General features: G+C 37.0%; 1 protein-coding gene across 2 annotated transcripts in view; it reads left to right on the top strand.

The window, feature by feature from the left end:
- LOC6040617 (sodium/potassium-transporting ATPase subunit beta-1-interacting protein) overlaps positions 1–23,552 on the top strand; it is a 103,997-nt gene that overhangs the window by 38,394 nt on the left and 42,051 nt on the right. For both annotated transcript variants that reach the window (XM_038259853.1, XM_038259852.1), the window contains exon 2: positions 15,577–15,714. In XM_038259853.1, the coding sequence (XP_038115781.1) occupies positions 15,577–15,714 (138 nt within the window). The remainder of the gene's footprint in view (positions 1–15,576; positions 15,715–23,552) is intronic.

The following is a 23,552-nucleotide window of genomic DNA, read 5'->3' as shown; positions in this document are numbered from 1 at the left end:
AATCCCTTGACACAAGTTTTGTTTTGTCGAGTAGTGTAATCATTGCAAATCAATGTACCTTAAAAAAATGAAATATTTGTGACCTAGAAAATATTTTACTTGTGGATATTTGTTTTTTTTTTATTATATTTTAAGTTTTTTCATATATTTTTATGGAGGCGCAAGATCATCCATAAAGTTTCGTTTTAGGTGAAGATTCACGAAGTATCGTGCGCCTCCTTTTTTTAGTATATAAAATTTTAAAATTTAAATAAATTAAAAATTACCAGGTTAAAATATTTTCCATGTCACAGATATTTGAAAAGGACATCTTAAGCGTCCTTTCCACGAAGAAACTGTTTAGGTACATTGATTTGCAATAATAATCTCCTTCAGCCATGGCGTGATGTCCATGTACGTCTTAAAAAAAAAAAAAAAAACAAAAAAAAGTTTCGTTTAAAATTGTCACATAAAAAACATGGTGCCTGTTACTGTGCTTCTTTCAAATGTCAGCCTGAAAGTGAGCAAATTGAGTTTTAATGTTCAATAGATCATTAAGGCCAGATTTCTTTTAGTTGTTCATTCAAAAATAACAATTTATTATTTGAATTTATTAGCTTTGAAAAAAATATTTTCAAATTTGAGGTTAAGCAAGTAAATCCAAATTTACTTACAAAACTGTTCTTCTCAAAATGCCTCTAAAACTAAAGATATTTTTTGATTTCTGTTTCCTTAACGTATAAAACTTGTTACCTAGAAACTTTTTTCCGTTTATTTACTTTACTTTACTTTTACTTAACTTATTTTTCTTGAAAAAAACATGACATGTTTTAAAAATAATTGACTAATAATAGTTAATGACACGATTGCCAAATTATGGTAAAGTGTCAATAATAAACTATAATAATAATAATAATAATGAAAAGTTAACTAACTTTTGAAACATTTAAAAACATGTGGAGTCGGAGTCGGAGTCGGAGTCGGAGTCGGAGTCGGAGCCAACCATTTGTTCAAATCCGGAGCCGGAGTCGGAGTCAGCTAATCTGAGAAAGCTGGAGTCGGAGTCGTTTGAAATATGACCCGACTCCGCAGCCCTGAAGATAGCACCTAACTTAATCAAAAATCAAACCATCCACATTAACGACCCCCGGGTCTTTTGTGGTCTCTATTGCAAGTTTCTGCTCGAACCTAAGAGTCCGAAGGCTTGAATGGGGAGAGCACCCAAACCTCTTTTTACTCCAAGGAACCTTCCACCCCAGTGTTTGAACTGACGACCTTTGATTGCGAGTCCAACCGCCGCCAGCGATTCCACCGGAGTAGGCTTGGTTTGGTGTGTTGTTTGTACTTATGGCATGGAGACAACTCCTACACCTGGAATGACTTAACGGCCTAACAACCAAGGCCGGGACCGACATTTTACTTCCTCATCCGATGGAAGGTTGCAGCAGATGGGAACTAACTTAATATAAATGTCAAACTATCGATGTGTTACTGTTATCTTAAATGGATAAGTTGCTTAAGGATAAAATCGCACTTATCGCAAGATCAATCGAGCGTTAACAAGTCAAAGTACTCATCTTACCTCCTCGATTGTGACATTCGATTCGGTCCATCAGTCGGTCAGAAATCGTACTTTACAGCGACGAAACTTTAGCCCGAATCTAGTTACGCAGCGTTGCTCTAGGTGATGGTTGCGTAGACAATAAGCGCTAATAGTGATGAAGTTGATGATGATGAAACTCCACTCTACACAGCTATTCGTTAGAGACCTGCTATAAATAACGAGATAGACGAAAAAATCAGGGGCTCAATTTTCAGGTGTTTTGTTTCGAATTCTTGGCAGAGCGTAACGAATGTGAATGCGAGCAGTGGGAAGGTGAGAATGGTGAGAATTTTCATTCTACCGGCATTCTAGGCTTGCCTTCGTTTTGTTGCAAGAAGGTTGGTTGTGCTGGCTTTATTTATGCGTTTCCGACTCTACAGGTACACAGGTGTGTTCTGGATGAAGAAGGTATTATAATTACATTCGGATGAGGCAAACCTTGTAGGATAATCTAGAGATACAGGCATACGAGGCAGAAAAGCTTTATCAATGAAAATTTGAATTTAAATTATGTTTCCAAGCACACTGTATCAAGGTAAGTTAATATAACCCATAAAGATGTAATAAAATTGTCGATTCGCCAGCAAACCTTTTGGGGTCCTAAACGATTTGTATTCGATTTTTTAAAGTTATCACTAGAATCTGGCTTATTCGAATTTTAAACGCTCGTTGCTCTGAAACTAGTATCAAACATCGTTGATCTATTTATAGTTTTGATAAATTGATTTTTTTAACTGTATCAAATAAAAACAAACTCTTGAATCTGATTTATTCTCAAGATGCACAGTCAACTCCATCTAAAATAGAAATCTGTGACCGCCATCGAAACACGCAATAAATATTTTGAAGTAAAACAACAATCCAATCAAGCCGCGATAAAAATACTTTATCGATTTTATATTCTGAGACAGCCACCAGCCGGGTAGTGCCAAACCATTGGAAGAACCCAACGAACGCCTTCTAACGCCACAACGGCAGTCTTCAAATTCGTTGTCTAAGGCCCTGCTGCTGCTGGCTGTCTGGGTGAGCACGAAAACCCGCCCCAAGAAGGCCACAGGGAAAAACAACCAACAGCTGTTTTATTCGCATCGAAAGGAAAATGGGGAAAGATTTCGCTTTATTCGCACAATACATTTGGAGCACTCCGACCAAAAAAAAAAAAAAAAACAAAGAGAAAAGTGGTGGATGTTTTTTTGCTCGCTGATTTATCACTATATGACCAAGTCCGCAGTGATCCGCGACTAGTTCAACGGAAACGCGACTCAAGTGGGCTTAAAAATTACCTGCAAACAGAGCATAAATTGCCCCTAATTGATGCAGAGGAAGTGCGCTGAGCATACTTCAGAGGGAAGATATTTAATAGCTGCTAAGAGCATTTCTTGCGCCTGGATTAGTGCAGCACTGCTGTGAAGATGATGAGCTTTCCTTGAACTGGCCTAACCAAATTACACGCCAGGTTTTTTTACCTTTCGTTTTCGTTTCCTCCAGATTTAGGATATTGGGTTAATAGAGTTTCGCTCCACACTCTAGCCGGGCCCCAAAATCCGGCTAATGGCCATCATCAGTTTGGCTTCGGTTGCCGAATTTTTGCTTTTTTGCTTAATACAAGCCGGAATGTCTCCTCACAACGCACATTTCTAGAAGAAGAAGAGGTTGTCAAAACATGGCTACTCCCACGCGACCTTCGAACGGCGACGACGTGGAATTGCCTGATGATTTATGAATTCCCACCGTGGAGGTTGATGAGTGCGGTTATTAGTGAACTTCGGAATGACGGGAAAGATATATTCCAGTGGCCAAATTAGTGACTTCGGTGGAGGCGAATGTGGTGCGTAAAATGTTGCAATGCTTTATGGCGAGGTCAGAACCTAAACTTGTCTTTTAACAACAGTCTAGTATTTTTTTGTGATGATAATGATCTTTATGAAAAAAAAATCAATCATGTAACTGGGAAATTAAATTTAACTTTCAGAATAAAACAATTAACGACATTTCGAAAATAATACTCCAACGTAATATTGCAGATTTTCAACAGTTGAGTACCCAGTTGAGGACCCAGAAATCGCTTACTTTTTAGTGGGAATCTAGGAAATTTGATGAGAATTTAATGACAATTTATGGTTTTCGGTGCTGTTTGTTGTAAAAACATCGATAAACTATTTGATTTTAAGTTTCCACAAGGTTTTATCATTTACGGGTTCATTTTTGTTGAAATTTTGCGTTTTAATAAAGTGCCTATTTTCGCACCCCTATATCCAATTTTTGGCCACCCTTAGAACCAGTTTTCGCCCACGACAAAAAATCAAGAAATCAGATGAAATTATGGTCTCCTATTGATACACAAAATTTTCCCGAAGCTCAATTTCATTGATGTGCACATACATTGTAGTAAAATAAATTGAGGTTAAAGAGGGGGTTTTTTTACAGATGTTCTACTAATTTAATCTACTCTGTCTATTCCAACTAAAACCAAAACATGTTCTCACTCATAAAAAATATGACTAAATCAAAATTCCTGATAGAAGTTATGTGTCCCTATTCACCCAAGATAAGGGCACACAGTTACAGTAAGGTCCATTTTGTTGTTGATTTTATTAGGGGAACTTTAACCCCATGGGTCATTCGCTCCCGAATTGACTCAATAGAAAACTTCGAGTACCTCCTAAATAAAAATATTAAAGCACATGACATTGTGCTATTTTGAAGGATATTGTGTAACTACTTTTCCATCTTCAGCTCATTTTTTTCTCCTATGTAGCAGTAAACTCTTACCACGTTTGAACTAGGTGTCGCATATCTCAGCTTGGGTTATTTTTTGAACTGATGTTTTCATCAAGACACGCTAATGAAATAATCTAGAATGTTCCAAATATATTTTCAAGCACATTTTGCTGTGATTCGATAAGTTTTTATGGTGATGAAAACTGGATCTAGATAAAATCTGTTTACACAATACTAGAATTCGCCATGGGCGAAAATTGAATCTCATGTTTTTCATGACCCCAGAAATCGCCCACCTTATTTTATTGAAATAACCTTTGGAAAACTTTTAAAACAGGTAAATCACTAGATTTTCATGAAATTTAGACATACAGTGAAGCAATTAATTATTCTTTTAAATTATTTTCGGACAAAATAAGTTGTTTCCCATTATTAACATTATTACCCGTAGTTGAAATTGACAAAAATATGGCGGCTCTAAAAAGGCTTTTTTTAAGTGCTTATAAAAATTTGATAAACAATAGAAATTTATTAGGAAAGCTTCAATTAGAGCTAGAAATTAATGAATGTGTAAACCTGCATAGTAATTTTATGCATGTTATTTATGTATTTATCTTATTTAGTTCATTGTTTTTTAGTTTTGTTACTTTCAAAAAATGTTCTTTAAAAAAATGATATATATTATATTTTTTATTTTCAAAAATGTTAAATTAAACATTCAATAAATCAAAGAATATAAAAAGCTCTATCATTTTTCGGATTATTTCTATTCTTCCATTTTGACATGTTGACCAAAATTCTTTTTTTTATGATAATCAAGGAAACTGTAGTTCAAAAAAGTTTAAATTAAATGAGCAAATAATTAGATTGACAAAATATAATTCTCATAGTTGTTACCCTATAAATCTATTTCTTGTAATACATTTTCTCAAACATTGTTTAATTTAACAATCATTTTCGAAACAATATTTAATTATATTATGTACTAGTTTATTGTTTCTATTTTTTTCCAATGCATGATGCATGGTCGTTATTAATATTTTTGTATACGCAGAGTTAAATCTCAGCTCTAAGTCGCTTTTAGGTTATTTCGAGTAGATAGAGCCGATTCATAGTGCCTAACTACTAGTTATACTTTTTAATATGATGTTTTGTTCAATTTAAGTTACAGGGAAACCTCTTTTACGCGGTGCGTTACATTTTTCTAATTTGTCGATTTCTCTGGAACGACGCAACATTTTTGCAATCTTTTAACAGCAATTTGTAGGTTTTGTTCAGATCTACAAAACGCTTTTTGAAGCTTGCAAAAATATTGTATGGAAACGGAATCGACGTAACACCTTATAATGTGGCCCTCTTAAACCTTGCGGTTTCGTCAACGGATCCACAGGCGTGTATCGTTCTTTTTGCGACAAGACTCCGCCTCCCGGGTCTGCTAAGTGTGAAGGTATGGGCACGGGGAGAGGGCACCGAATACCTATTTTTACACTTAGCATTTTTGCGTCCGCCTCGGGATTCAAACCGGCGACCTCTGGATTGTGAGTCCAGTGTGCGGTCCGATTGATCCACACAGGCAGACGCAAAAATATTGTATGGTTTTAGAGAAATCGACGAAATAAAAAGCGTAACGCCACCGCGTAAAAAGAGGTTTCCCTGTATCTCTAACGAGTATCCATGAAAATTTGTTGTGGAAAGCTTAAGCCCAACCACGTAATTGATTTTGAATTGCTATCATTAAATCGATTTTTGTGTATGTCACTAGAAAAAGCAATGTTGATCGGAAATCAGTCAACTTTCTACAATCAAGTGAAAATTTCTTTATCGAAGCTGTTTTTAAAATACCAAAAGCTGGACACCAATCTAGATACAAGCCCCAAAGATCTTGAACAACGCCACAAGCAGTGTTAAGAAGCTCAACGTATCTATAATTGACTATCAATGAAACAATGTAATCCCTGCTTTTTCTTCTGCTGCCCAGCAGTTATATGCTGGTCATTTCTAGGTCGTCCCCAGAAGCAATCTATGTTTAATGGCTGATTTCACCTGTTAAACGGTAGCGATCAAAGATGAAATGGCCCATTTTTGTCGTACGCGTTGCGTGGCATCCCGGGAAAGATGAGGACGACGCTTCTTTCAACATGAAAACGCACTGTCTTTCTATTTATAACACAACATGAGAGGGTAGATATCATAAAAAAAATCTTGTCGTACAACCTCCCCGGCATTTGATACGTGAATGAGGCAGAGTCGGGTCCGGCCTTTCTCCACTCATCCCGGATCGGTTGGATCGCTGAAGATGTGAAAGGCGAAGAAAAACCTGGACGACATGTACAATTATTTAGCTGCTGCTGCGCGCTCTCTTTATTACTTTTTTATTATAATGATAGACCCACAAACATAGATCCGATGCTGGGGTAGCGTAGTATGCTATCTCGTACATAATTAATGGCGATGATGGTGGCGATGCGCTTGTTCCCAAAACTGGAGCAAACCCGACTAGAGGTTAAGTCAACAACAACGCCGCGGCTTTGAAAAGTGCCAGCTGAACGTCGGGCAAGAGTGTTTCCACTGGGTTATGCCCATGTTCAAGCTGCTCAACCATCATTAATTCATACTGGGAATTCTCGGGCTGATTCCTGCGTCAAGATTCGTCCGCTAGATCAACCCTGGGAAACCGCCACCGTCGTCAGCTGGGGTGTCCACTGAAGAAGCAGACATATTCTGTTGAACTGATGCAATTTGCTTGATGAAAAGAAATCTGATAAACGCGCGCTCGACACTCCAAAGTCAGCGAATTGCATTTGTCGCCTTTTCGTACGTTTCAAATTAATATCAATTGTCGGGACCCGGTCTGGGACTGGAAAGCGAGGACGCCTCTTGATCGAATTTTGCCTTCGCCAGCATTAGAAGAGGCGGCACCCCCTTCAAAGAACTGTCCAAGTCCTAATGGAGAGAAATTCGTTGGCATCCGTTTTTTTGTGTTTGGTGCGCTATTGTCGGTTACGGTTCAACGAATTTGCTTGGTGTCCAATTTGTTTGGCGATGGAGAATAAATTGGATCGGGTTGGGATTCATGACTATACGCTACTAAGCATGAAATGAATGTGTCGTTTGAAATTGGTAAGATTGAGATTTTACTCAATCTTTTTCATATAAATTTTTGTTTCCTTAAATACCGAGATCCCTGATAATACCTGCTTATCACCTCCATTCCCCAAAGGTCAGAAACAAAATCAATTATCATAAAAATTGATAACATCCACTGTTGACCTCTGTTCCTAGCTGTAATTAACACTTTCAACGCTACCTTGTGCGCATAAGCCAGACAATTTCCCGATAATTAGGCGTTAATTAATTACCCCCGAGAGATTAGCTCATCTCACGCGCACCCTCCAATAACCGACCTGCCATAGCATGGCCTGCCCAATTTTCCGGAGGTGTTCACCGAGGTGCTACGTCGAACGGACATGACGTGGATCCAGAGCATCAACATCACCCGCACCAGACGGTCCGCGGAAGGAGGTGGTGGGTGACGACAGGCAAAATGGTCCGACGATAGGTCGTCGTGCACCCATCACGATTAATTAAGCATGAAGTTGGGCTCAAACGAGGGAAATGAAAGTTGACACTTGTTTTTTGCGTGCACATTTCGAGCAGGTAGGATAGAGGTTGAGCTGGAAATAAACAGCTGATGGAGGAATGTGCGCGTTTTGCCTTCCTCACCTCACTTAGACAAGGCTATAAAATCACTCGAAAATGAACTTCTTAAATACACCTTCTAGATATACCTTCACGTATACCTATCGACTCAGAATCAATTCCCCACAGACAGGATGTGTGTAGACACGATTTTTTTTCCACACGATTATCTCAGAACTGACTGAACCGATTTTGGCCGGATCCGCCTTATTCTGTTCGTTTTGGGGTCCCCTAAGACCCTATTAAATTTTATTTTGTTTAGTAAAGTATTTAAAAAGTTATGCCAAGAAAAAGATTTTTGTAGATACAAAAAAGGGTGATTTTTTGCATAACCTCAAAAGGCTGGGTCTTTTTGTTTACGTGCGAAGTCGTGCCAGATGCGAAACGCCCGGTTGCCATATTGCTTCAAATGAGAGTCTGCATGTTTTCTGGAAAAGTCTGTATCAGGTATATATTTTTTCGTAAACTTTTTTTCATTATTACTTTGTAAATGTGAGGAAGGCACCACCCACCTAATGGTGGATTAGGAACGTTTTTTATAGAAAGAAAACAATGCGATCAAAGCAAAATTTTGCTAAAAAAATTATATTCATACTTTTGCAGGTTTTTCGGAATTTAAAAAAATGTGTCTAAACAATTTTAGGACTCTTTTTTTAACATCGATGTTTTTGTGCATCTCAATATTCATAACTTGGAAACTTACATGAAAATGAATGAAATTAGATTAAATTTTGTGATCGATTTATTTTTCAGCAGATGTTTGCTTAAATGTGTTTTTATTTTTTCGTGGTACCTTGATGTTTTTATGCAGGGCGTTTTATAAAATTATATCAAATCTGAGTCCGTTCAAAAATGATCTTGTACCAAAATCTCTGAAACTGAAATTTTAGAATATAAAAAAATATTTGTGAATAAAGAACATGCGATTTATGTTAAAATACGAAAGAATTTTAAATGATACAAAAAATGTTCAGAGCATCTGGACCCTTCTTACTTGTTTGATTACTTTTACGACTGTTTCAAAATGGAGAACAAAATTTCTTGAAGACTGATTTTTCCAAATCAAATGATTTGTAACAGATAAGTTTTAAATAGTCAGAGCTAATAAAAAGTGAATTAATTGATTGTAATACGGTCTATAAACTTGTTATAACATACATTTTTCTATATTTTAGTTATTTTTGGACTTGTCATGGAATATCAGAGAATTATTGAAAGTAGTTTAACTATTTTTAATAAATATTTAGCCATGAATAAATTGTGGGAAAATGATGTTAGAGATAGTGCCAAGCTCCTTTATCAAATTGAAATAACCTTTAGCCGTGAAATCTTGTTTTTTTTTAAGATAGAGATTTTACCGGTACAGAGGTTCCTTATCTTCCTGGTAAAGTCTTGGTGCACCACCCAAATTTTAAAATTTGGCCTGAATTTAATGTTTGTTGGCCAAAGTTACGCTATTCTTTTTTTGTTAGTTGAAATTTGAATAATATTTGAGCTATTCCAGAGATATTGGATCAAAATTTATCCATTTACTATTTTTAAAACAGGTGAAATGGTCTGGGCGTGATAGGGTTAATCCAACCACACCGTGTCTCAAAGCTTCTATGTCCTGGAAATCAAATGTGTATCAAGAAGCTGTCATTCACGTCTATGATATTGATATAATTCACCAACATTTCCAAATTGTTCCAAAAGTGACTCTTCAAAAATGAAAAAATATAACCACTGGGATTTAATACCAAACAAAATAATTTGTTTTCTGTTTGTTTTGTTGAAATTGTTATGGAATGTTAAAATTTGTTAAATGATTAATAGAATTTGTTAAGGCAATTGAACAATTGTTTTTTGGAAGGAATCTTGATCAATTATTATTCAAATTTCAACTAACTCAAACATGTTTGGTTTGAAAATAATTTCGATGATTATGCGTTCAGGATTAATTATTCTTAGTTATTGAATTATCTCCTAACAGCAAAAACAGTTCCAAATATTTTTTCAAAGTTTATGTGCGGCAAGGTAGCGAATTACGACGAAACAACAAATTTAATTTATTTTTGTCTGGTTTGAGAAAAAATATGTCATCAAAAACAGAAACTAAGCACATACATTTATTCGTTTTCCCCTGTTACAAAGACACAGCAACGCCACCAACATCAATATATCGCATAATTAGAAATCAGAAGAAATAACAAAATTCGTTAGGGTTTTGTTCGGAGAAAATATTGTTCCAGATTGAGTTAAGTTCTTGGAAACAAATTTCCCTATTACCACGAACAGATGTTTGAAGTCATAACACGACGTGTTCCCAGTTCAGGTGAAAATTTAATGCTTTCGCACTTCTGCGTCGCTACCTTCGCTGACAGTATCTAACCTAGAATTAATTACAGAGGGCGAAGCAAATCCCAAGTCCACGGTCACCAACACCGAACTCCCTCCTCCTCATTTTTTTTGTGAGTGAAATCTCGGAACCGCAATCAGCACTCGAGCTTTGCACGAACTGCGTGCGCTATCTATACACGAAAAGCGCTTGTACTTTAATTAGTCAAATGTGATCCACAGCAGCACGTGGTTTCCACGAGGCACAGTAAAAATATATTAGAGATTTATTATTTCTTCTGTAATTTTGAAATTATTCCTTTCGTTCTGAAAAGATCACACACAGAAAAAAAATATTTTTCCACCCATAAAATTTATCGATTATTTACTGTCCTGGAAGTCACTCGGTGGGTGGGAGAGTCGCGCTATCAAAACACCCCCGTAAATCATAAGCACATAAGCCGAAGCTAGCAGTGAGAGGGTGGGTGGATCACAATCCGTCATCAACGCCGCTCTAGACGCCGCGGCAATCGAGACTTACGGATTTGTGTAAATTTTAATTTGTGCGTGGGAACGATTCACACTATTCTGCGTGTTGATACAATTTTTAAGCGATTCATTTGGGGGAGGCCCGGTGGTCATGGAAGTGGGAAATCACAATCTAATGCACGTTAGCATAAGTAAAGCAGCACTGATTGTCTTAGTAACCCTCGTTGGAAACTGACAAGCTGACCAGTGACTGACCTGGTTTGTGGCTGGTATTACGGGGTTGTGGTGCAAGGCTGATTAAACTGATTTTGCTAATAGGGGTGGCAAATGTTGCGTGGGAATGTTGCATAAGTGAAACGCTTTTTTCTCAATGAAAATCGTTAAATTGTTTCAAGTTGATGATTAGATTTGTTTTTTTTTTTAAGAATCTGCTTGCTTGTTTGCATAAAAGATACATGAGCTTGATACTTTTAGTTTATTGTGTGTCCATTTTTGAATAGGTTTTCTAACAACTCGTGAATGAAAATAGAAAATGAGCCATTTATTGGCTTATTGTGGAAAAGAAAAACATATTGAAATCGGAATGATAATTTGAATAACGTGATTGTCACTTTTCAGGGAACCCAATAGTCGAGGAAATTGTTCTTCCTAAATCGATTGCTGTATCCCGTCTCTTAATGATTTGCTTGTAAAAATAGTCTTCCTTTGTAGAAAATCCATGTGTAGAAAAGATTTCAGCGGGTGAATAGTTTTTTTTATCGATAGCGAAACCGAAATGTTTGAAATACATAAATCGATGTAACAGACGCTGGAAGATAATCACTAGGGTGGGTACGGATTTTGAAAAGTTCTCAGATCAAGTTCTGGTGTGGTTCCCCTTGTAGGGCATACCCAAAGGGACTCTCACACCAAATTTCAGCTTATTTGGTTGAAAACTGGCTTGTCTCAAGCGGGTTCAATTTTACATGGAAATTACTATGGGAAATTTTGAATTTTCGTTCATTCGCTCCTACAGGCCTGGGGAAAACATGTAGAAACGTCTAGGATGGCCAGAAATAGCGGAATCGTCTGGAGAACAACTTTCCCTAGAGACCAGGTCGATTCGTTCAACCCCATCGAGCTCAACGGCAATACATCCGGGTTTTCGGAACCAACGGTTTCCCAAGCAACAAATTTTCCTTAGCATGCTATGAATGCTTGATGAACACCGCGAAGCCACATGTCAAACAATTACCACGTGGACTAGCATCGCCTATAAAAAATTACTTTTTATTACTTTTTGAACCATAGAATTAAAATTTATGGTGATCCTGATACTATTTAACTGTATTCTAAACCTCCAACTAAGAAAAAATGTTATGGTGCAAATTTTACAATCACGTGGTAGCTGTTTGACATGTGGCGTCGCGGTTTTCATCAAGCATTCATAGCATGCTAAGGAAAATTTGTTGCTTTTCTGGGGAAAACCGTTGGTTCCGAAAACCCCGGATGTATTGCCGTTGAGCTCGATGGGGGTTGAACGATCGACCTGGTCTCTTAGGAAAGTTGTTCTCCAGACGATTCCGCTCATTTCTGGCCATCCTAGAAGTTTCTACATGTTTTCCCCAGTCCTGTAGAAGCGAATGAACGAAAATTCAATATTTCCATAGTAATTTCCATGTAAAATTGAACCCGCTTGAGACAAGCCAGTTTTCAACCAAATGAGCTGAAATTTGGTGTGAGAGTCCCTTTGGGTATGCTCTACAAGGGGAACCACACCAGAACTTGATCTGAGAACTTTTTAAAATCCGTACCCACCCTAATAATCACCTTTAACTTAAAAAAATGCTATTTTTGCATTTTTTTAAGTCGAAAATAATTCAATTGAATTCAATTCAATGATTACTTCCAACGTCCTTTTTTCGTAATAGAAATGGAGTAGCAAAAATTGTGTATTACAGAAATAGTACTGAAATTCTGACATTCATTAGTTTAAAAGAAATAAGCTACTTACAGGATCAAATAAAACCATTTCAAGTTCAATTTTAAACATATTTTGTGAAAATCAAGTTCTGCTACCACTACAAAATAAAATATTTAAGACATAAACTTTTTAAAAATATGTATAATAGAGCAATTCCAGCTCAAATCAGGAATTTTTCTGGTACTTTTGTACCCGACCCTCTCCGATTTCAATGAAACTTTGTAGACATGTTATCCTAGGCCTATATAAGCCATTTTTGTGTTTATGGAGCCAATAGTACTCGAAAATAACATTTGAGAAGGGCGTAAGGTATTTAAATATTTTTGTACTTTGCAATTTAAAAATTACTGCATCTCGAAGCCGTTGCATCGTATCAAAAAGTGGTCAAAGACAAACATGTAGGAAATTGGACGGGTTTTCTGAAAAAAAATACACGCCACTTTTATGAGATTTTTAATTTTTTAAGTTTAAAAATTAAATTTGATGGTGATGTCACGATTTTTTTTCACTCAAAATTTTTGAGGAAATAGCCTAAAATGTTACAAAAAGACTCACGAAAAATGCAGGATGGTATGTTTCTCCTAAAAAAGTACAAACATCATTTACTACAATTTTTTTTGAAAAGTGGTCTAAACGTCAAAATTTTTTCAGAATCGAAAGTGGGAATCGATTTCCTAGACAATTTTACATAAAAGTCTCCATATTGTCCATTGTCCTAAGTCCAATCCTTGGGAAGATACAGCGGTTTAAAAAAAAAATGTTGAAAAAATAGGTTTTTTTGTGGTTTTTGGCAATTTCTATATGACAGACTTGGTTTTTCTGTCTCGTAAATATTTTTACCGGAAAGCTCGTCAAATTTCCCATAAGTTTGCCTTTGACAGTTTTTCAATTTTTCTTGTCTTATTATTTACGTATGCTTATTTACTATCCAGGTTTCTACTACTCTGAAAAAAATATTCTATTTACAGTTATGAGCAATGTAATTAAACTTATATCTGTAAGCCCATACATTTGATTGAAATGCTGTCTAAGACAAACTTATGGGAAATTGGACGAGCTTTCCGGTAAAAATATTTACGAAACTGAAAAACCAAGTCTGTCATATAAAAATTGCCAAAAACCACCAAAAACCATATTTTTTCAACATTTTTATTTTTAAAACCGCTGTATCTTCCCAAGGATTGGACTTAGGACAATGGTCAATATGGAGACTTTTATGTAAAATTGTCTAGGAAATCGATTCCCACTTTCGATTCTGAAAAATTTTGACGTTTAAAAAAAAAATTGTAGTAAATGATGTTTGTACTTTTTTAGGAGAAACATACTATCCTGCATTTTTCGTGAGTCTTTTTGTAACATTTTAGGCTATTTCCTCAAAAATTTTGAGCGAAAAAAAATCGCGACATCACAATCAAATTTAATTTTTAAGCTTAAAAAAATAAAAATTTCATAGAAGTGGCGTGTATTTTTGTTTCAGTGTATTTTTTTTTTCAGAAAACCCGTCCAATTTCCTACATGTTTGTCTTTGACCACTTTTTGATACGATGCAACGGCTTCGAGATACAGTAATTTTTAAATTGCGAAAATACAAAAATATTTAAATACCTTACGCCCTTCTCAAATGTTATTTTCGAGTACTATTGGCTCCATATACCCAAAAATGGCTTATATAGGCCTAGGATAACAAGTCTACAAAGTTTCATTGAAATCGGAGAGGGTCGGGTACAAAAGTACCAGAAAAAATCCTGATTTGAGCTGGAATTGCTCAATATACATATTTTTAAAAAGTTTATGTCTTTGCAGCGCCCTAAGAATACCAAAATAAACGTCATAAAACGTTAATTCATTGTAAATGTTTTTTGCTTGAAAATGGCTATTTCATGAAATCAATTTTATCAAAAACATTAGTATTTACCATTTCAACATTAACATTGTTTTGAATTTTATTCCTCAAAAACATAGATTTAAATTAATCAAACGTTGAGTCCTCAAAATATTTGTTCCTCTTTATTCATGAACACTTGGAGGAGTTAAAAACTAAATTCAAATTAAAATCGTGTAGTCAAAAACGGAATCGCACTGTATTTTCTTGTATTTTGGGCCAATCAATTCCTTCGTTATAAACAAGACAGCATGCAATGCTAAGCATGATTTTCAACCCTTTGCCTCAGCACGGTTCTACGAGTCTATCGTCCCCGCCGGGAATGCTGTCATTGACCTTCGTTATCGCGTGTGCTCCATTCCATTGGCCCGTTATCTGGAGTGAAAAATCAAACTTGACTCGCATGGCAGTTGAAATCGCGTTAAAAAAGAGATGCTATGGCGTGTCACCCAGAGACAGCGCCGAAAAACTCCAACCGTTTTGGGGCTTATTTGAAGTCGAATTAAAGACTTAATGGCCGTTGGCACGGAAGGCGCGCTCGACGGTCCATGTTTGGCTTGTTTGTCCTCGATTTTGTTACCAATTTTCTTGCCCCAATTTCCGGACGACAAAACGCGATACCAGCGAGAGTTGTTCGATTCTGCACCCAATTCCAATAATAAATTTGCCGCGCGCGCCCGCGACATTTACGGAACGCGAAAAAGCGCACGGAATTTGGCGCCTCGTCGATTGAATTATTCGGCAATTATTTTGACGTCATCGTCACAAACTGCTTCCGGATCGTCATCAATGGAGTCGATTCTCCATTAGCTGGCAGCTACACTATCAAAGGGAATGGAGTATCAAAGTCCTTAAATTTAATGCTCGACACATAATTAGATAAACACTAACGTCTTTCTTCGTTTTTCTCTTCTCTAATTGCAGTTATTCATCATCGAACGTCAGGTGTTTGACTTCCTCGGCTACATGTGGGCACCGATCCTGGTGAACTTTTTCCATATAATATTTGTGATATTTGGATTCTTTGGTGCCTATCAATATCGTCCAAAGTATTTAGTAACGGTAAGTTTGACTTCATATGTTTCGTTTAAGTTTTTATGGGATGTCATTTACACAATGTTCCATTAGATTTTAGCGAACACGGTATGATTTGTTTATTTGTCACTCTTTAGTTTAAATTTGTTGACTAACTAATAGGACCTCAATTTTTCAACACACAGAAAAAACCCTCTAGATACTTTTTCCCTGTTTGAAGACGTGGAAATTTTATAAAAATAAAAAAAAAAAGTCAAAGCAGTTATGTCACAGACATAACCGGAATGGCGTAGACTACGTAAAGTTTTGATATGTGAATCATTTCTTAATTTTGATGAATTAGCTAGACACTTGAAATACATTAACGGAATAAGATCGTGAATGCGATCGGTAAATTCAGTCGGACCGTGTACGTACCGGTTGTTGAAACAGAATTTATATACGATTCGAATTGACTTTTACTAGAAAGAGATGGCAAATCTAATGCGAACAAAACCGCAGCTACCATGTAAACATACTTTGAATGTGTTGATAAATCTTTGACTAGACAACATCGAATGGAAGAAGGAAAGAGAAGAACGAAAAACGATTTTTTCGCGAATCGAGTGAATGTTGAAGTGAATGGTAGCAGAATGAGGGGGAGGGCAGCCTCAGAAAGCTGTGCAATCCGTCACCCCCGAAGTAAATCGTGTCAATTCAATTCGAGGGAAGGAAGATATAAGCGTTTGACGGATGACGCAGTATTCCAGGGCCTTCGGTCCGGGTTTTTAGGAGTTGGGGGCGAGCAGCCTCAGAAAGCTGTGCAGACTGTCTCCCCGAAAACCAAAATTTGTTCCTGAAATTTAAACTATAATTATTCATTGCGCTGCCTCGCCCGGGTGGGACGAGGGATGGGAAGTGAGGAACTCCGAAGAGTTGGAAAGTTTAACAACTAGAATTTGGAAGTTTCACAACCACGGCTTGACCCACGAGAGCAACTTTTCGGCGAGAAGGAGCAAGCGCGCGCCCCATCTTGTTGCTGCCTCGTCCCGGGTGGGACGATCCAAACGGTCCGGCCATCGAGAGGCAACTGGCTGACGGTGACGACGAGAAGGCGATGCGCACTTCTTTTGCAGTTCTGGTCCCTCTCTCCTGCTGCTGCTGCTCTGGTCTCTCTCCTGCTGCTGCTCTGAGCTGAGCTTTCCTGCTGCTGCTGCCGGTCCGACGTCTGAGACGTGAATGATAGAATGGGCTGAGCGCGCGTTCTTATATATGATTCCGGTCTGCTACTTCCCCTCCTTTTCGCGACCGACACTCGGTCGCGTTGCTCAGATGATTTTCCCCTCAAAATAGGTACTTGACATTCCGTCCGTGAGTGGGAAGCGCTCATTTTGCTTGCAAAATCTCTGCTTTTGAAAACATTTTAAAACATTCAATTGTTTCAATAGTAAAACTATTTTGCCAACAATGAAAGTTTTATAGCAAATTGCTGAATAATTTTCGAATCGAATGGAACCAAAATGGTGCCGATTCGATTTGAGGGAAGGAAGATATAAGCGATTGACGGATGACGCAATATTCCAGGGCCTTCGGCCCGGGTTTTTTGGAATGACACCCCAGTACCTTCGACAAAGACGTAAGTCTACGTCAATAATTGTCAACCAACATAAGCTTGAAATTTGTTGGATAATAGAAAACAAGCTTTTTTTATTTTTTAAGTGTCAATTTTGTGATTGGTTGTTTTCTACCATTTTGGCTTCCAACCGACGAAAGGAATAATAATTTCTCAATCAAATAGCAAAAGAAGTTCAAAACATTTAGTGTTCTGATAGTACGAAACTTGCGAGGATGATTTTTTTTCACTTAAAGCATTTTTTTTTTTTGCAACAATTGTCAAAAAATGGTTCGTTTGGATTCAGAAACAATTTTAAATGTTTTTAATGGTTTTTTTCTGTTTGTGTAGTAAGCCACTGAATCCTGATTTGTATTGTTAAACATACAATATTGGTGGATTTTTTAAAATGTTTCATCGGTAATTTTTCTCTTGTCATGACGGTAGTTTAGCGGGGATCGGAACTTTTTCGCCAAATGTCAGCCTGACATGTGCCATTAAATTTGTGCGATGAAATGTTTCCACAAAATCCACCAAACTTGTATGTTCAACAATACAACTCTGATTACACGAACTATTGTAGCGTGTTTTGGATGTTGTAATAGTTTTATTTTAATTTATTAGAATATTGTTCATCAGTCCATCATCCAACAATTAGAATATTTATTTGCATTTTTTAAAAGTATCGCGTTGAGAATATTTAAAATACTTCATATGACAGGATTTTATGCGTTATTTTGCTAAACAAATTGAAAATATCAATGTAACGTCATGATTCGAAATCCGGACACATAGTAGCATACCATTTTTGTGATAGGTGGCAAACATCATGTAATTAGTTGAAAATGTAGAAATATCATCAGGATGTAGAACAAACAGTCAATTTTAAGAAAATGCATTCACAATATGTCTTTTCTAACAATTTTTCATCAGAATTTAAAATTTAAAATGACTTGTAGTGCTTCAAATCCCGGACACTGATAAAAGCTGATTTGAAATCTGGACACTTTTGATTCGAATTCCGGACACTCGATTTTGCTTATGAATCGCACAAAATTGAACTGAAATTTAAGTCTCAAATAAGCATCTGAAATCTTTAGGTCTCAAATAAGCAGTTAACATCAAAACAATCTATGTTTTGTATAAAAAATTGCTAGAATTTTAGGAAATCATAACCATACATTTCTTGCTTTGCATTGTCTACAGCGTCCAAACATATTTGAAATGAAATTTGATGTTAGAATTCATCAAATAACACTGTTTTGACAATAATTTTGCGAACCTAAATCAAAATAATTGATAAAACAAGATGAGATGTCCGGTTTTTGAAGCGTCCGGGAATTCGAATCATGGCGTTATTTCACAAACGAATCGAAATATTTGTTTATTCATCCCCTAAAGTACCTACTGTCTACAAAGTAACAACAAAGTTTAACTAATTTTACAATCCCATTGTTGCAGTATTGGGTTCGTAAGTTTGACAATTTTGGAATAAGAAGACAACATCTTCCTTCGTTGCTGTGCACCCTTAAGGTGTAACGGGCCATCATCAAATATGGCGATTAATTATGGCGAAAAAACATCCCGTTCCACTTTAACGATGATACTTTCCCGTTCCACCTTATCCGGTGAAATTTTTAAACTTTTCCGAAAATTGACGATTGTTTGCATTTCTACTACGGATTAAAATATAAAAAAATAATCACTGTGTACAAAACTTTCACGAGAATACAGGGAAACTTGCAGTAGGCTGAAAAAAGTTTAATTTTCTTCAAATTTAGCCTGTTTTTGAAAAGTATATTTTTCCATACAAAAACAAGCGCACTTTTGAACACTTCAAAACTACCATTTTAATTACCTTACCTCAATAAATTGCTAATCCCTCGACGTGCTGCAGGCAGGAGAACCAGCTGACAACGACCAAACACAGCAAAACTCGCGATACTAAGTGTTATGCCTTTTTCCTCAAAATCAAATCAAATTATTCGCTCTACAGCATTGCCTTGGCGTTCTCGATTTGGAGATTCCTACTCGAAACTAGGTGTCCGAAGGCTTGATTGTTGAGGCAATTGCAAACCTCTTTTTACACCTTAGCTTTCATCCATCCCGGGATTCGAACCGACGACCTTTGGATTGGTAGTCCAACTGCCTACCAGCGACTCCAACGAGACAGGACCCAGGGAGACGACTCCTTCACCTGGACTGAGCTTACGACCTAACCTTTTTAGGTTAGTCCGGGGCCAACATTTACTTCTCCATCCGACAGAAGGCGTGATCAGACAAATCTCGTCTCAAAATTTGCCACCGGGACCTTCTGAGATCGAACCCAGACTGACTGGGTGAGAGGCAATCACGCTTACCCCTACACCACGGTCCCGGCTATGCCTTTTCCCTATCTGTGTTAAAATTTGCAAACACTCTTTTTAAAATTTTAATAAAAAAATAAATAAAAATAAACAAAAAAATGGTCGGATCAATACCAATGTAATAATAGGTTTTTCGTATGTTGTCTGTGTTAACTGCATACGATGTATGGGGAACCTACAGGTACATCGGTAAAGACCCAATCGTAATCAAAGCAACGAGATAGCCGAGAGGGTTGGGGCGCGGACTTGGTAACCTAAATATGACTCTCGCCGGATTGATGTTATTTTTGGGGTGAGCAGACCTGATTGTTTTTTGCTTCGGTACATGCTTTTTGTGTACACGTTTTCTCATACAATATTACATGCTTTTTCTCACAAAGGTTATGTGCATGATTTTGCATGCGATTTTACCATCGGATTTTTTTCTGTGTACGCCTTAATTTTCTGAGTACAATGACTCTTGTACGACCGCAAAGGATTTAAAATGGATTTTTGATAAAAATTTTAAAAATAACGGCCCTTCTTGACAGTATTTTTTTGCATGAAAATGAAAAAAAGTGAGCAGGAATGGTTTTTAATAGTGTGTTTTACCGTTGTACATAAAAATTTACATAGGGCTTTAGTACCCAATTTATTGTACTCGTTTTTTCGTTCAACATTTTATATCAAGGCAGTAGTTTTTTGTTGCCGATGTCTTCTCGTTCGAAATTCTTTGCTTGTGGTGTGTTCCGGTACGCGTTATTCAAGAATATTCCGGATGGGTCAATTTCGCGGGTCGATTATCCGGTTTACAGAATCCGTGTTGTACTTCACCCGTGACTTCACCGGAGTTTGGTGGGTTAAAGTGGAACCAGAATTCCGACGGTTTTTCGGAGGTGTTTGCGTGGATTGGGCGTTGTGACATTTTGACGTGAAATCTCGGTCACCAAAAACTGTTTTTTGAGCCAGACTTTGGGTTTTAGTCTGAAAACAATGTTCGTCTCAAGTGACTAAAAAATGTGAAATTGCTCGATTTTTTCGAGTTTATTTTGTAAAATTGTGAAACTTGATTCTAAATTTCAAAATGGAGGTGTTAAAAACTGTGCCTGCTGCTGGTAAAAATTTTGGTGTAGGAAGTGAGTAAGGGGGGGTGGGGGGGGGGAGGTTTGTGTTAAATGGAATTTTCACAGGCGAGGAAGAAGCAATTCGAGGTGGAGCTTACTCCGGAGAAAATCGGGGCCAGATGGCTGTGGAAGCTGGGAACCAGTTCAACGGCGACGGAGGCAGTCGTGTGGATTACTTGGCGGCCACATCCGGCAACGCAAGAGATGCAAAGGAAGCGGGGATTTACATAAGAGTTTACGGAGCTGGATGGATGATCCCAGAATTTGGTGAGAGCGTTCTAGTGTTGTCCCTATTATGGAGCAGCCGTGGCTGACTGGTCACGGTTTTTGCTTTGTAGCGAATGATCCTGGGTTCGATTCCCATCTGCTCCCAACAAGAAAATTAAGGAAATATGATTTTTTGAAACTCGGAGGTTTGACCCCCGTCCCTTGGGTTGGTTGAATTAGGAATACTATTACTACCAATTATATACATGCTGGGCCTTTGTCCATTTGACAAGGGCTCGGAAGTTCTAAATAACGTTTGAATCCGATTGATGCAATCGTTCTTTAGGGCGGGGCTTGTCGATTCAAGCTGAGGTACCTCGCGCATGGCTAGCCTGCGTAGAAATGGGTCACCGAAGCTCGGCAGAGCTAACACCGTCCAAATGCCTATGCGAGTTATTTGCATGTTTAGAATACAAAATCTAAAATACATGGAAAAAACTCAATTTGTAAGAAGCGACCGCGTGGTCCCGTTTGGTTGATTGCACACACTGCACACACACACAAGGCAGTAGTTTTTTGTTGCCCCTTTTAGGAAAGTTTAGGCCAGTGGAAATAGCCTTAATGGGAACAATGATCTGTACTAGCAAGAAGCTTTCTCTTTAAAGAATCAAATGGTACTTATAAGCCTATGTTTTATTGTTTTTTGTTATAAAAATACTCATTAAATACAAACATAGCTAATATGGATCAATTAAATAAACCTACAATAGCTAAAAATGTGTTTGTGACATTTTGCTGTAAATTTCATATTTTATAGCTCGGTTCTGAACATGAACTCTAAACTTAAATTCCCATAACTCGAACGGTTCAATTTTCCCAAGAAAGCATCATTTTAAATTCACACAAACTACCAATCGCCCACCACATATGAATAGAACAGACCCTAGGGCACCATCACCATCACCACCCGCGTCACAGTGACTGGGCAAACGGTAGCAAATGAGCAATCTATTATCGTTCGTTCGTTCGTTCTACCGGTGTTTTTGAATTAATAATCGCTTTCAACGTGATGTGGTAATGGTAAGGGAGGGAACTCCCATTCATTGGAGGGGCTGAAACCGATAAGCCCAAGCTCGGTCAACCAACTGACCACGCAACTAACTTCTTCTCGTTTTTTTTAGAAGGAATACTGGATGTATGGTTTTAGGGTGATGTATAGTCTAGGTTTTTAAATTGTCGTTATTATTTTATTTTTTTACTTAAATTATAATTCGATTTTTTTAAATGAATCAAATTAAAGACAAAAATTCAGCAACACAACATAAATCATCACCCTAATGAAGAACGGAAGAGACTTTCTGTGGGTGTTGTGGGCTGGTGGAAGCTTTTGTTTTCTTTTCTGTCCCGCTCCAATTCCATGAATCAGACTGGTTGATGGTAGCGGTGGGTGATGTGCCATCTATTCGCACTGTTCCAAGGAAACAAAAGCTAAGGTTTATGAGTGAGACATTCGGTCAAGCCTTGCCCTTGTGTCTTGTTATGGGCGTATTGTGAGCTTGTTTTTTTGTTTGCAAGTCTCTACACAGAAAAAAAAGTTGAATTTTAGAATGTTGAAAATTTGGTAGGTTGAATATTACCTCTTTTTTTGAGTTATATTATATATAAAATTTGTAAAATGTGAACCTGATGAATATTCATCAAAAACTGATGAAAATTCATCATTTTCTGGGGTAAAATTAATCATTTTTTGCCACAAAATCTGTCACCATTTCCTGATGAATATTACCATCATTTTTTTTTGTGTGTACTGTGCAATAATTGAGGGTATACATTTAGTGCTTTTTTACCACCACTCTGAGTGATTTATTTATTTATTTATTTAATTCAAATAATGTAACTTAAGGCTTAGCCTTTTAATTTGTTACAAAGTGTGCAGATGCAGGATTTAATTCAATATCGATAAATCGATTCCTTAATGCTATGCTTCTCTTTATCCTAATTCTAATTTACGCTGGCGAGTTCTGACAGTAGGTTTTCTTTGAAATTTTTATAAGAATGACTATTTTTTATACTAATGCTTAATTGATTCCAATTCACAACCCCTCTTGCAAAGAAAGATTGACTATAGTAAAAAGACGAATGTTGCGGTATCAAAAAACTTTTAGTTCTTGTAGATCTTAACGGTCTGAGCTTAGTATATAGATATTCTGGTTTTTTAGTATGAATAATTCTGAACAAGTTAACACATGAACGAAATTTATAGAATTGCGAGAAATTGCATCCAATAAGTGTTTTCTGCAAGTGAGTAACTCTAGATATTCTTGGAAGGTTATAAACAAATCTTATACATGAATTAAGTGCCACCCTAAGTCGATCAAGGGCTGCCATAGATGCATTTGTGTACAAGAAATCTCCATAAATAAAATGCGGAAAAAGCAGGGTTTTAAAAATTCGAATTTTTGTTGCTATGTCTAGATGTCTGGCTACAAGATGTAATTTTTTTAATGTTCCATAAATTTTTCCACACTGAATGTTTATTTGGGCCTCCCAACATAAATTACACATAAAGGTTATCCCAAGATTTACAACTTTATCAAC

The sequence above is a fragment of the Culex quinquefasciatus genome, chromosome 3 (assembly GCF_015732765.1).
Source record: "Culex quinquefasciatus strain JHB chromosome 3, VPISU_Cqui_1.0_pri_paternal, whole genome shotgun sequence".
Lineage (NCBI taxonomy): Eukaryota > Metazoa > Arthropoda > Insecta > Diptera > Culicidae > Culex > Culex quinquefasciatus.
The sequence above is the reverse complement of the archived record's forward strand: the minus strand, read 5'-3'. Positions and strand labels throughout refer to the sequence as shown.